This window comes from Gobius niger (genome assembly GCF_951799975.1).
Source record: "Gobius niger genome assembly, chromosome: 14".
NCBI lineage: Eukaryota > Metazoa > Chordata > Actinopteri > Gobiiformes > Gobiidae > Gobius > Gobius niger.
In genome coordinates this window covers 4,912,038-4,927,336 of record NC_136865.1, presented here as the reverse complement: position 1 = coordinate 4,927,336, position 15,299 = coordinate 4,912,038, and the positions used below count along the sequence as shown (strand labels likewise).

The 15,299-nt window shown below is 43.4% G+C and overlaps 1 protein-coding gene across 1 annotated transcript; it reads left to right on the top strand.

The window, feature by feature from the left end:
- The first annotated feature begins 4,802 nt into the window (after nucleotides 1–4,802).
- LOC306974201 (uncharacterized protein) lies at nucleotides 4,803–9,534 on the top strand. Its single transcript, XM_079571370.1, has 2 exons — nucleotides 4,803–5,131; nucleotides 8,487–9,534. Exons 1-2 carry the CDS (start codon nucleotides 4,885–4,887, stop codon nucleotides 8,831–8,833), a joined length of 594 nt encoding a protein of 197 aa, XP_079427496.1. The 5' UTR covers nucleotides 4,803–4,884; the 3' UTR covers nucleotides 8,834–9,534.
- Nucleotides 9,535–15,299: the final 5,765 nt, after the last annotated feature.

Genomic DNA, 15,299 nt, shown 5'->3' with positions numbered 1-15,299 from the left:
CAAAGACTCATTTGTAAAGGACTTAAGTAGAAAGGTTTGTGTCACCTTTATGTGGAACAGCCTCAGAGCAGGATCTGTCCGTCGAAAGTTCCCCTTTTTTTCTGTCCATTCTGAGAGTGTAATAGAAGTCACAAACGCCTCATGCTCCGGATCCTCCACTCGCTTAAAGGACAGGACAGTTTTATAGCTCCAGTGCTAACATAATTGCACGAGGGTTTTCTGATCATAAATTAGCCTGTAACACGATTAGCTCACACAATGTGCCATTAGAACACTGGAGCGATGCGCCCGTATACACTTATGCAAGTCTTCCATGAAAAATCGCCCGTTTCCAGCCAGAACAGTCGTTTACCACATTGACACTAAATCCAGACTAAACCAAGACCTTCCTCAGGACATTCCCCGCAATGGGCAAGAAAAGAAGCTTCAACATTTCTGATGCTTTCTCTTGGCCCTTTTCTGTTTTTGTTCTTTACAGCATATTGGTTTGTCAGAGTAGGAGGTTTTCAAAGCTGGACTGTGTTGCCTGATTTAAGAAGACGTCGACAAGATCATCTGAACAAACTCCTGCACCCCTGAATCAAATCTGTGCACAATAATGTGTACAATGGCTAAGAGGTAAGAGTGACTCAAACAAAAACCCGTAAGGAGACGCAGGAGGGTGAAGCCGTGTCCATATTTTTGTTATGCAGTGTTGACAAAGACTATGAACTAGTCCATCCTTCTTGGAAAGGAGATTTATTGAAAGCGCAGGGTCCTTACTAAAGAAAACACGACTCAAGGTGTGTTTTTCAAGAGGGAACGATACACTTGAGTCATAACGCTTAAATTAAAAAGTTAATGCAGCAAATAACCACTGCTGTTTGAGAACCACAACCCTCCAAGCTTTTTATACAGACATTCATTAGTTATGGTCGTGGTTATACGCGCAGAGCTTAATGTGGATTTATTTTATTTTGTCTTTTTCAAATGTTGCCAGCCATCTGCAGACCCTGTCCCTGGATTATGTTTGGTTTCTCCAGCTGCGAATGAGTGAGCATGTAAAATTTAAATCCTTTGTAAGTATACGGTCATTCCTAATATCGCCAATGTAAACAATAACAAGAACTAGCTGTTATTAATATTATTATTATCATCATTTTGGTTTATTTGGGCTGCAGAGTCACAGAGAGTAACTGTATTTGTACAATATTCCCAAAGGGAGTAGGTGGAAGATAACTTATAAATACCCAACCCCTCTCATACATTGTCAAAACCATATCTGCATAATTCATTTCATTTCACTGATACAATTCATTTCAGTTCACATTCATGCACATCGTGACTATAACAACAAGGCCATACACTTATACGCATGAGATCACCTTTGCTTTTACTAAGATACAATCGACACATGACATTTTGGGTCAGGGTTTGTCAGCGGCATATTCACGATTACTTTAGAATTAGACGCACAGATTCACAAAGGTCTGACTTTACAATGTATGAAAGGGCAAAACTAAATAATACCAGGAACAGGACCTTGGTTTCAATATAGTCATATATAAGACTTAAAATGGTACTGGATACTAGATATTTCGAATGTAATGAAAGCCCATTGGCGATAGACTCATCCATAAAATATTACATAGTGTAAATAGGCCGACAGTGTGTAATAGTAGAAAGTAAATAAATACATAAAATAATGGTATTATATAAAAGCATCTGTTTTCATGTTTTATAGTGAGGAACACTTTATAACTTCTCCTCAGGCCTGACTCGGCATGGAGCGGGACGTTGCCGGCTCGTCTCCACGGAGATGTCGCCGCTTTGCTTCGACTTTGCTTTGACTTTGCTTCGCCAACGTTTCATTACGCAACATGCTCCTCCAAATGCTTAATTGCTCGGTTAATCTCAGCACGGAATCCCCGTAATGTTCCGCAGTGTGGCTTTAAACTGCTCCCAAAGAGACTCTCGACACAAACCATTACGTTCAGAAATCTCCCAGCGCACGCAGTTCGGGGCGTTCTCCACTGGATGGCGACACTGGCCCAGAGCAGCGCCGCAAACGAGAGTGTCATAAACGCGTCTTCTGGCCCTCACAGCTGGGGTGGGTGGGGGGGTGGGGGGGTTTATGGGCTCAGGAAAATATCTGACGCATTTAAAACACGTAATAACTTTCGCGCCTGCGGACGGGGTAAGGAAAGCCTCATAGGAGAGCGGAGTGCGGGCGGCTGTGGAGCGGCGCCGTGTGCGTGCACGCGGCCGCGGAGCTGGCGGAGAGCGCGGGGAACAGCGTCAGGGGTAAGATGGAGAATGACTGGGTGTCTGTGTCCTAAACTGACAAGAGCAGCCAAAAAAATATAAGGGGGAGTAACGTCACTCTAGTGGAAGTGTAAAGTTGTGACTCACGTAAAAGAATACGCAGGGCCTAACCGTGCGTAAAAGTTGAATTGTGTGCTTGTTTTTTTTTATTTTTTTTTATTTATAACAAGAAAACAACCAAAGCAAGTCTAGCCTATTACAGCTGAAGTGATTTCTGTTGACATCAAGCTGGATGTCACGGATTTATCCACGAGCAACCAAATGTTTAGGTAAGACTACTCATACTTCAAAGTTAAGTTTGTGAAGTAAAACCAATGCGTGTGTGTTCGTGCGATGAAACGATATGCCAAGAAGAAGAAGTTACTCAAGTCAGTGTTTACAGTGTTCACTCATATAGACTTGTCTCATCACTATCCCTGTCATCAGCTCGGGCGCTTAGCTTTAATTCTACCATGTAAGGCGCGCACAGAGGGTCAACATTAAGATTACAGTGCAGGAAACAACAGCTCCCATTCTGCACTGAGGACTGGAGGGAAAATGGAGAAAATAGTTGAACCATCTGGGCTTCGACTTTAATACTTCTTTTTGAGTGCAATGATTTTATTTCAAAGTAATGTTAATATTTCTTGGGTGAATACTTTGCCAAACCCCCTTAGCGTAAGACAGGTAGGCTACTTCAAGATAGATATTTCTAAGTTCTTGTCAGTTTAAACGCCTCTGTTAATGTCTGCACTGTGCATTTGTGTAATTTACGTTTCAGCATTAGAGAGTCTTGACCGCTGCCCTGCACTTCCCACACACCAGCTCATCCGTTGGTTTCGATGTCGCCTGAAAATCCGTTTAAAAGATTTGGATACGCAGCGCCCTTTCCGCTTCGAGTAAAACGTGTGTGTGTGTTTTGGGGACTGATTTGCATAACTTTAAAATACGTTAAGTCCGCGCTTTTCCCTGTTTCGAAAAGCGCTTCAGTTATAAATGAAGCGGCCGCCTGCTGTGTTATATCACATGGAATCAGTATTGTTTTTGTTTATCGGATATTTACACATTTTTCTTCACTTTTATAGATTTTTTCCCCCCTTTTCACTTTTTTTCAATAAAGTTGCTCGTACAGACACCACATTTAACGCACATACAGCAATATTTTTTTTTTAGTTTAAATAATTTTCTCCCCTATTAATAATGTGTTTATTAACCTCTTATTAAGTGCATTTTCTCCAATTCGGCTAGACCCCCTGTATCGCCTCATTTGAAAGCTAAGGCCTATAAAACTGATGTTATAAAAAAAAAATGTTGTCGCATTGTTATTGTCACATTTTTTAAGCATTTTTGTCGTTTTTTTTGTGGTGTTTTTGTTGCTTTTTTCCTTCGTTGCTTTTTTTGTTGCGCTTTCGTCACATGTTTGTCACTTTTGTTGTTGTATTATTGCTGCTTCGTTGTGACTTTTTTTTTTTTTGTCGCTCTGTTGTGGCTTTCGTTGCGTTTTCATCCTCGTTTTTCGCTTTTTTTTGTTGTTTTGTTCCCGAGCTTAGATTTCGGTAAAGCCAAACTGGAGAAAATGTGCTCAGTTCTGGTGAGGGATTAAGAGGTTCAAAATATAAGCTTGTAAATTTAAAGTCCCCTCAGAAAACATATCCAAATGTCAACGAGAAATTTGTGTCCGTTTTTTTTTTTTTTTTTTTTTAATATACGAAATCATAAATAAAAGTGATCCATCTTTCATTGTGTCGGGAAAGGTTTGAAAATGCCATCACTCACTTGCAAAACTATTCTGCTTGATTTACACAAACACATCACGCATTACACAAAAAAAAAGAAGAAGAAGAAGAAGAATGTTGCGACTCGCAGCCACACATTTAAAACTTCAACCTCAAACTGTTGCGATCCTGGCCTTAAGTTTTATTCTCGGGTGTAATTTTTATGGTTATTTTATGACCATGATTATTGTTTTGGCCGAGCCCTGAAAGCCTCGGAGCTGGAGAGAGAGAGAGAGAGAGAGAGAGAGAGAGAGAGTCGTATAACGCTGACTGTTTTATTGCGCTGCAGTTAAACATCCAGTGCGCGCGGCCTTTTGTTGCTCACTCCCAAATTTCAAAACGCGCGGCTGCAGAATATTTCCACAAATAATAACCCAGCTGTAAAATGTGATCGATCACGTGTGTATGTGTGGATATACCGGCGCATTTATGAATGAGAGGTTGTTGTTGTTGTTGTTTTAGAGAGAGAGAGAGTTTGGAGAGAAGGGGGAGGAGGAGGAGGAGGAGGGGTGTGAGAACTTTTCGAGCGCCATCATGAAAAAGAAAAAAAAGAAAAAACAGCCAGCTATTGCTTCCCGATTGGTCCAAAGTGCGCGCAGGCCCGGGGCTCACGTGACCCGCGTTCCTTTTCGGCTGCGTGAGTTAAAGTAAAATGGCTTTTGGCGTAAATCTCCCGACCCCGTATTGAGGCGGTGGTAGTGGTGGTGGTGGTGGTGGGGGGGGGGGAGCGTATATCACCGCGGCTCGTAAACACGACACTCAGGATTCTGGGCCAACAAATCAGAGGCGGCTCTCTCTCTCCAAAGACTAGGAGGAAAAAAAAAATATGACTTCGCATTTTTTGGAAGCGGTTCGGGCTGCGTTCCCGGTTGTGGACGGCTGTAGCAGTAGTGGTGGTGGTGGTGGTAGTAGTAGCTTGCTTGGTGCTGCTGCCGTTCCTTTCCCAGGGCTCTACGGTCATGGCGCTCCGAGCTGGGAGGGGGACCACCGGGACTTTTACGCGCGAGGAGGACAAGTGGGGGATCGTCAGCAGCTGCAGCAGCGGCGGGTGTATCCGTGGATGGCAGTGGCAGGTACGTAACCACCATGGCGCGCGCGCACACACACACACACACACACACACACACACACACACACACACACACACACACACACACACACACACACACACACACACACACACACACACACACACACACACACACACACACACATACGAAAAGCCAGCTCGGGCGAAATGTAGGTCACTCGATTTCTGAAAATGCAATGAAATAGGGAAGGAGGTGCTTTTTTGTTTTCGTGCAATAGAGTAAGATTAAAGGCCCTGTACCTGTTTTTTTGTTTTGTTTTTGTTATAGCAAAAGCAGAGGTTATTTTAAAAAGACCTTTGTGACCATCTAACTCAAACATTATTATTTTTTCTATCGACGGGTTGTTGTTTACATTACTGTGACAGTTTGGTCCCTGAAAGCTGTCAAACTTTCAAACTCATCCCTGTGAAGAATTGGGATGTTAGAAATGCGTTATTGGGGGAAGTTGCAATATGACCACAACTGTGTGTTTCATTGTCACGGAACAAACAATAAAAAAAAATAAAGAAAAACAGCTACTGGGCCTTTATGTAAGTCATTATCATTTTCAAGAATATTTGACAGGCTGTACAACACACGAGGACACTGATGAAATGTAGTCAAGCAAGTAATATGCATATATATATATATATATATATACATATATATATATATTTATATATAATTTTGTGGTGGGTCGTTATCGGCGTTAACATGCTGCGTTAATCTAGTAAAATGGCCCACATTACCCGTAAATAAATACTTGGGGACTCCTGCCACAACTGTCCCATGCGAGAGACTTTTTTCTTTAGCAGGTCATAGTTGCAGCAGAGGAGATTTAGTTTGTCACCAGAAAATTGATTGACACAAAGCTACTGACTGTAAACAGTTCATTAGGACCTCTTAGTTCAAAATTAATGTTTAACTGAATAAACAGTTAGGAAACACAAGTGCATCTTCTTGAACATGAATTATTTTCATCACCAATTATCATAGTAAAATGTTCTCAAGCAGTTTGTGATGCATTTTGGAAACAGGAGATGAGCCCCTGGTCTAACGCACCACCTGACTAGAGAAACTCGTTCTCAAAGACTTACTTTTAGTCATTATTTGGGGAGCACACATATTCTGAATGGCTTCGGCAGAATTCAAGCGAAACATTTTAATCTAGATTAATCTAGATTAAAAAAAAATAATCTATGCCCACCTCTAATATAATTATATTTCACAGACACGTAGCCTATGTAACGTTAAATATTAGCTTGACTTGTCTAAATCAGATGAATGGATCAATGGATAAATAAAGACAACAATGCGCACAAATGCACAGATTTTTAATGAAATCCAATGTAGCAAAACACACCGTTTATGTGTGTGTTTTTTTTACCTGAATAAATTGTATTACTTCGGCCTAAAATGGATTCGACTTCCTTTTGTTGCAGCTAAATAACTAAAGGAGGACATAAAGCAAAAATGGTGCCAAATGAAGGAGCATTTTAGACATTTAGCCCCAAACCTAACAATACAGGAAACAGCCCATAACACCGAACGCAACGCGCAAATCGTTACACTCCGAAGATAAACCGCGCTTCCCAAACGCCTAAATATTACCCACCGTATAGCTTTAATTTCCAATGGCGCAATGGAATCGTAAAAGTTTTACTGCGCAACTAATGAGAGCTGCGCCATAAATTCATTTGGCTCCCGGGTGGACTCTGCCGCTGGGCTTTCTCTCTCTCTCTCTCTCTCTCTCTCTCTCTCTCTCTCTCTCTCTCTCTCTCTCTCTCTCTCTCTCTCTCTCTCTCTCTCTCTCTCTCTCTCTCTCTCTCTCTCTCTCTCTCTCTCTCCCCTCTCCTCCCTCCACGGCAGTAAAGCAGCGCAGGCGGCCTCCTCCTGCGCGTAAATCACCCCTTCTCCCCTTTTTTCCTCCCTCTAATGGGGTCCGCAGTGCAGAGGGGGGGTTTTCGGTGTGGAAGGAGAAGGAGGAGAAGAAACCGGTCCGTGCGCATAGCTCGGATCGATCCGCGCTGGCTGCCTAATATTGTCGGCGACGTAAAGCAGTCAGGTGGATTTAGAATGCGAGAGATTTGGAGTTGTGTTTTTTTTTTTCTCTTCTTCTTCTTTGAGTCAGGGGAGAGCTGTCTCTAATTGGAAAAGCATGTCTGGTGTCACACAAGAATGAGACCAGCCCCGTTAGGTATAGAGCGAGCGAGAGAGAGAGAAAAACACTTCAAATAGAAGCGCATGTCTGGAAGGTCACGGCGGTGCGTAAAAGGAAACCCAAGCCTCGTGCAAATCAAAGGGCGGTTTGAACAGTTTTTTGCTTTAATTTACTGGCTGCTGAAGTGCAGGCTCAACAGAAATGTGCAATATTTTTGTCAGCTAAATTGATTTCTGCCTGGATGCGTCGCGCGTATTTCTTTTCAAACCAAAAGGGGCCTGACAGTCAAGTTGGTTGGGATAATAAGGGCATTTAGGGCGGTATCTATTTGACCCAGGCTATAATTATTTCTCAGCTTTCATGATTCACGTGAGCTTATATGAGGAAACCAAACTGCGCTGTTTTACAAAAGAAAGGAAGGACATATGTTTCAATCTCATTGTCCAGTTTTGGTGCCAGCTCATTCCCTGCGCATTTCTGACAAATCCGAAATTCTTCACAGAGAGAACCCCCCTACAATTTTCAGAGAGAAAAACTGTCACGGTGCATGTAAACAGGCAACAACAACTTCTAGGCTATAACAGGTAGTTCAGTAAGATGAGAAAAAAAAAGATACGAAAAAAAGGCTTTAATCATAAGATTCACTGCGCACAAAGGTTTGCTCTTACAATTACTGAACGCATTTTATTCCACGACCTGGAAAACAAAATTCAGTATAGAGAGAGTGTTTTTAAAGCATTAGCCTTTGTATTGATGGATTCTCGGGCACATGACTTGTCCCTGTTATGGGCGCCATTTTGAGAGTTCAAAGGATATAGAATGTTTCGTTTTGGACTCTCACTCACTCCTCGTTTGACATCACCGTCTTTAAAATGGCTCCCACGACATCATGGCCCCCCACCCCCCCTTGTGGTTGGCATGGATACCAACCATTTCGTGACGTCACACAATAAAAATGACCCCATCTTAAGAACAGACACCTACAGCGCATCTATAGCGTGCTGTGTTTTTGTTACAATTTCCTGACGCGTACGTGACCCAACACACTCCTTTATGACAAACAAATTAAATCAATTGTAGCACACATTTTGAGTCACGCTTTTTTTTTTTTTTTTGATGATGATAACCTTGTAAACGTGCCACCCTGTCATTGTGATTTAACGCATCCGCAACCGTTCCATGTCGTTTCTGGCCCAGATCCGAGCAGGAGACGCGGGAGGCAGACGTACTCCCGGCACCAAACTCTGGAGCTGGAGAAGGAGTTCCACTATGGCCGGTACCCGACCCTCAAGAGGCGGGTGGAGGTCTCCGGCGCGCTGGGCCTCACCGAGAGACAGATCAAAATCTGGTTCCAGAACCGTCGGATGAAGTGGAAACGGGAGAGAAGCGTCTTCCGCGGCCCGGAGGCGGAGCAGCCGGACGGTCGGCCCAACGACGGTTCCGTAGCGGCGGTGGCGGCGGCGGTAGAGGGGTCAGCTGATTCTGGGACACAAGGAGGAGGCAAGGACAAAGCGATCAAGCAGAGGAAACAGCGCGGCAGTTAAAAAGGTGTTTGGAACTGACGCGTTATTGCACTAAAGCTTTTTTTTAATGCGTAATTATGGTGAAGCTATCGATCCGTTTTAATGAATCGCTTCAACTGAGGAGCCAATAACCATTTGCACTTCCCTCACACCCGCGCGCACACTACTGAATACACACCCCTCTCTTAGCAAAACTACCTAGCTCATTTATTCACACACTGACTGGCGCGGATGTTGAGAGAGAAACGAATGAAACGTAACGATTCGGCGTAAACCGTTAAGTGCCTTTTTGTTGGTTTTGTTTTCCCTCTGTTTACGCACGAGTGTAAGTTTTGATATTGATGTCACCCTGATGTTCCCGGCTGTTAGCGCGAGCCCCGCCGGGTGATTTGAATCGAGCCACGGCTTAAGGGAAGTGGGCATGCCTGGGATATATGCGTGAAGGGTGGGAGACGGATGGGAGGGAGTGTTTTTAAAACTAGAGCCATATGGATGAAGTTGTTTCATGCCGAATAACTATGCCATTTCCACAAAGCGTTATTATTTTTAAGGTTTTTAGGAAAATGGAAGTACGATTGAAAAACAGAAACAACCTTAGATGGCTTAGACATGTTTCTTCTGATTGGCTGGGGGCATAGTAGTATGAAACACAATTTGTTTAATAACATTAGCAATTGAGCATGGGGGCACAGACGATGTGGATACATGGGTTATGTCATGTTTTAACTCTCATGTTGTCAATAATTCCTAATAAAGATTTCTTCTCATGACGTATGTTTGTGAATCTTTGATATAAATATATGGAACACACAGGTTTACTCCCCACCTTAACCGAGTGCATTTTCTCCAGTTCGACTTTATGCTAAAGCTAAACAAGTTTACAGCCTAAAGACCAACAAAAGTGCTCAAAATTGATCCTTGCATTGTTGCTGTGTTGTCATTGGATTTTCGCCACTTTTTCATTGCTTTTTGACATTGTTTTGTTGCTTTTTTAATTGCGTTTTCGACCCATTTTTGGTCACTTTTTCATATTATTTGTCACTTTTTTTTATTGTGTTTTTAATATTAATTTAGTCTTTTTTTGTCACTTTTTCATCGCATCTTTTCCCATTTTTTTTGTCACATAGTTGCCACTTTTTTTGCCACTTTGTTGCGTTTTCACCCTCGTTTTCCTTTCATTTTTCTTGCGATTTTGATGCTTTTTCCAAGAAGCGTTTAGATTTTGGGTGTATAAAGCCAAACTGGAGATGGTGTGCTCGGTTCATGTGGGTTCAAGAGGTTAAGAGGAACTCATTTCAATCTTCTCTAAGAGCTTTTACATATGGTAGGTTGATAATACAGCTTTAACTGAACACACTCTTTATTTTTGACCAAACACTTCTTCGGACTTGGTAACAATATACCTACTTCAGGTATACTATGATGCGGAATTATGACCACTCCAGCACAAATAAACCCCAAGCAAAATCATGTTATATGCATATTATTAAGCATGTTATTCCATGTGGTAGTGGATGAAGCTTGTCAAGAGCCTCTTGACAAGCTTCATCCACTACCACATGGAATAACATGCTTGTCGGTAAAGCTATAGGTAGGCAGATGTTAGGGATGTATTTAAAACAGATACATCGCAATAAATGAGGCGACAAAAGCTATTACGCGCAAATCTGACACAACCGTGAGAAAAAGAAGAAAAAAAAAAACCTGCGCGCAAGAAAGCTCTCATAACTATTACAAGTACTGTCTCTCAACCGGGGGCGCATTCGAGGTCGAAACGTGGCCCATAGCTCTTCATTAGTGGCGCAAACTCTGACGGAGACAAACGGCATTTTCTGCGTCGGGAATGCGAGCTATGAGGATGCGAGACGGGGCAGGCTGCGGCGTCTTATTAAAAGGAGAGGGAAGTGACTGTTGAACTCTGCGTCGCCTCCCTTTCCCCGGGTAAGATGGCGCCTGGCCGATGACCCTCCTCCCCCTTCCCCTCTCCCCTCCTTCTCCTCGCTTCCTCTCTCCTCTTCTCCCCCCCCCCCCCCTTGCGCAGCTCTGCCCCATAAATCCGCCGTTGTTTATGAAAATTTACAGCGCCGGCTCTCCAACTTTACGACTCTACCCCGCATCCCATTGGTCCGCGGGCTGCGGTCACGTGCTCCGGCGCCGTGAACATGAACTTTTTTTTTTCCCTCTCTCTATAAATATATATATATTTATATTCGGATAGGAGCAATACGGCGCGGGGCTCATTTGAAAACGCGCGCTGCTGTCGGGGAGATGTTTGCAGCAGTGAGCCTTACACAGCGAACTGGTCCAGGATTAAGTGGATTTTACGATTGTTTTTTGTGTGTGTGTGTGTGTGTGCTGTCTTCTTGCGTGTGGGAGGGGATATGCGGATGGACCGGTGCGTCAGTGACCTTAAGGCGCCCCTGGAGGTGTTCCAAATGGGGGACTCTGGATGTGCACCTGCCTTCCTTCCCTCCGCGCTCTCTCTCCCTCATCGACTGCGGTTCCATTTCAGGACGCGACTCACCAGGTAAGATCCTATGTCTTGGTCTACATGTACATTCGTATGTGTTTTTTTTTTTTTTTTTGTCGCCATGATTCCTTGGCTTTTTCCTTTCCTCCATTTCACAAGCCGGATTGCGCAAGGCTTTGGGACGGTTGGTCGTGTTGTAATATGTAAACAGAGCCTTTGAATGTCTGTCTGTCTGTCTGTGTGTGTGGGAAGTCATTTTAGAGGATAGGAGGGGAAGGAAAAAAAAAAATAGTGCCTGGACGAACGCTTGGTTTGGCGCCCTCTTGTGGATTCGCGGTGGTTCTGGTTCTGGTGTGCGTCATGGCTGACCCTGATTTCGCACAGATTATATGAGCAACTAAAACTATGCTCGGTTGTTCATTTTGAAAAGACAAACACAAAACTGTAGCACGTTATGGGCACTGCGATTTTATTATTATTATTATTTTAAATAATTTATACATTTTCTAGCGCTTAAGTTTGGCAAATCGCCGCACAATTGTTGTTTATCCCTGATGAAGCATCCATTAACTCAGTGAGAGTCAAACAGGCCAAACTGAATAAAGAAGCTACAGTTTACACTTGCTGAAATGCAACTTTTTTTTTTCTTTATTGCACCTTGACGCAACTTCTCCAAATCTTGCACACAAACCATAAATCCCTCTGCTCGTGCGCCACATGTAGCAACTGTATGCGTTTTCATAAGTCCATTACTGCTGCAGAAATACAGGTCAGGATGAAGTGGTGCATGAATCGTTGCCATTTTCATGCAACACCAAAATGCTCACACAAGGAATAGTTTAACCGAGATCTTGTATTTATGAACCATCGAAAAAGAACGCTATTCGGCAATTTGTTTATGACATGGAGCAATGAATACGGAGTAAACAAGCAGTACGGCCAATTCCCCTGCAGGGATGTCGCGACACTGCTGTGTTTCATAACAAAAAGCGTCAGCGTGGATTTTCTCATTAGTTTTAATATTATGTGTCATTTCATACTTGTTTCCAATAAAAAATCGAGGGAAAACACGAAACACGAGCTGTGGCCCTTTCTCCAGGCGCATCCAACATTGCTGTGTCGGTTTACATGGCTTGGCTATTGATACTTCACCGATTTGGATTGTTTGAGTCCGTGCGTAATTGCCTTCCCCTCTATGTCATCCCCTGCGTTTGGCCTTTACGCGTCCTCCCCTCTTGTTCCATGCGTTTTTAGCGTGGCGCCTGCAGAGTGCACTGCCCTCATTCTGATACCACAGAGAAGAGAAAGGCTCTCCCCCCCCCCAGTAATCATTTGGCCCCTGTTTGGCCCCTGTTTTCTCTCCCTCACTCTGGCGTTTCCTTCCTCCTCATGTCGCTCCGGGTGTGTCCCTGCCTCGGCCTGGGCTGCTCCAAAGAAGGAGGGGAGGGGGTGAAAACACTTCGTGGGAACTTTGTCGCCATTGGCCCGTCGTAAATCAGCCCCAGTCTCCTAACCCGAGTTTTGTTCCTCGCAGATGTAACGCGCCTTTAGCTCTCCCCCCTTGAAAAAGAGCGCGCTCATACCTGTTTCCCCAAATAATTACAGTCCAATCCAGTCTAAGCGCGCAGGACCGGGCTTGTGGTTGAGGCACTAGCCGGCGAGGCGAAGGACAAGTCAGCGCTTTGAGAAATGCCGGCGCCATAAAAATTCCTGAAGAAGAAGAAAAACAAACGGAGAGAGAAGAAAGGGTGGAGAGGAGGGCGAGAGAGGCCAGAGCCCGAAACACTCCCGTCTCACCAAGGCGTGTATACTGCAGGAATCTATGAGGCGCTTTCAACACAGCCGCAGCAGTCACACCATTACGCACAAAACAAAAGAGAATGCTATGGTTTTGTGTTCCTGCAAAATCTACAGGATAATGCGTACAACATTCTAAAGGGCCGATAAATAAAATGGAGGTAGTGGGCAGGTAAGAAATATTTCCGTGATAGTTGCTATGGTAACTGTCAAAATGCAGATTATCTTGTTTTTTGGCTCATGTCTCTGTCATTACTTGACCACAAACAATTTTGTCATAAAGGTGTCCAAAAGTGGTGACAATATTCAAAAGCATTTGTGTGATGGTGGTCAGATGTCAAGTTTGTGAATCCAGTCACTTCCAAATAATGATCTATTTCAATATTTGTCCATTTTCTTTTTGGAGGGGATGCCTTTCAAACTCTGTTTCTCTCCCATAGTGTTGTATAGGTCACGTTCACGTTCTAGAATGTGATGATGTCATAATGTCAGATGGAGGGCAGGTGCCAATACAACTCTGTAGGAGAAATACAGTTTATGTAAAAGAAAAAATCTCCAAAACGAAAATGGACAAAAGTCAGTTAGGGAGGTGTTTCGACTGGACAACGTCACTTTCATGCGTTTGAATATTATCACCACATTTGGACGCCTTTTTGAGGAAATAATTGGACTTTAGTCTATACGTACTGAGAGAGAAAATAATGAACTTCGAGACAGTTTTTGTTTCATGCATTCACCCAGTAATGCCTGAGATGTAAGACAAAAATATAATAATCCACAGTTCGCCAGTTACTATAGTTACCATCATGGAATTTTCAGTCACCCTCCACCTCAATGTTAAACTATAGGCTCATAAGAATGTGGTGATGTCACGTGAACGCAACCTGTTTGTCCCTGCCCTCCATCTGATATTATATTACCCCTGTCAACATTATCTGAAAGTGTCTATGATGGAAAATGTCTGTATAACAATACACGAGGGGAATTCTCGCCTAAATTTAAACAATCGCATCCACACATGCGCTTTTTTACGCATGGCAGTATAGGTCCAGTCCTTACGGGGAAGAAACGAATCATTATTATTATTTTTTAATGTCGTCAATATTGTGGACACTTTTTCAAAACACATAACATTGCATTGTTACATCTTGAAATTCCCCCCGAATCTCAGAATTTATTTAATTTTCCACACGCTGTAAAAAGCAGGACCATGAGATTTGAAACGAAATTCGCGAAAGAACCGACTCTCTTTTAAATGATTCGTTTATTTGAGGAAAAATAAACTTTCAAAATGTTTAACTATATAGTTGTATAACTATACCGTCATGGATGGTCGAAATGCAGTAGGCTGAAGGGATAAAGCGTATATGTCCCTATACCCATGTTTGATTCAATATAAATTTACATTATGACACGAAAGGCCTCACAAACCTCCATGACGATCCCCTCACTTTATATTTAGTTTTGTTTTATCAAATAAAGCAGCGCGCGTTGCAATAGTGCATCAAAACAAACGGCTGTATTGTTTTTGTATCTGTCTACATTAAATGTAAGTGTCATTTACAGCAGGGCGATAAGTCATAGGTCACTGTGTTATTGTGGCACAGATGCACTAAAAGCCACATAACACGGACTAAGCGAGTTGTATAACCCAGGCTTTTGCCATCGGTTGAACTTTTTTATTGCGTAAAACTAAATAAAATGTTCGTTTTCGCTCGTTTTCGGTGAACCTTATTGACTAAGCCTCTCCCAGCTGTTTCTTTATCATAATGTGGGCGCAAACTATCTGCAGTGGTGCCTTTTTATTTCATCATCCACACACGATTTGCGCTCATGGCCTCATCATAACGCGCGCAAACAGATTCTTTTGCATTACCCCCCCTCTCCCCGCGTGTCGTATTGTTCGGCACCCGCATCGCACCCTTGATTTTCTTTTTGTTTTGTTTTTTTTCCTCCTCTTTGCCGCATTGCTCGTTAACCTCCCCGTGACCCCGTTTCGGAGGAGCGTTCAATGCGCGGGTTCGGCCAGAGGATGGCGCACTGCGACAACCCAAAAAAACTTCGCGACGCTCCAGAGCGCTCCGGAGTTGTGGGCTCGAGCGTGAGCGTGAGCGCGCGTGCCCGACTCTTCCCCGAGACCCCTCCCTCTCCCTTCCCCCGACCGCGCGCGCGAGTTTACCTCTGGAGGTCACCGAGCAGGATTTACGACTGGTCAACAAA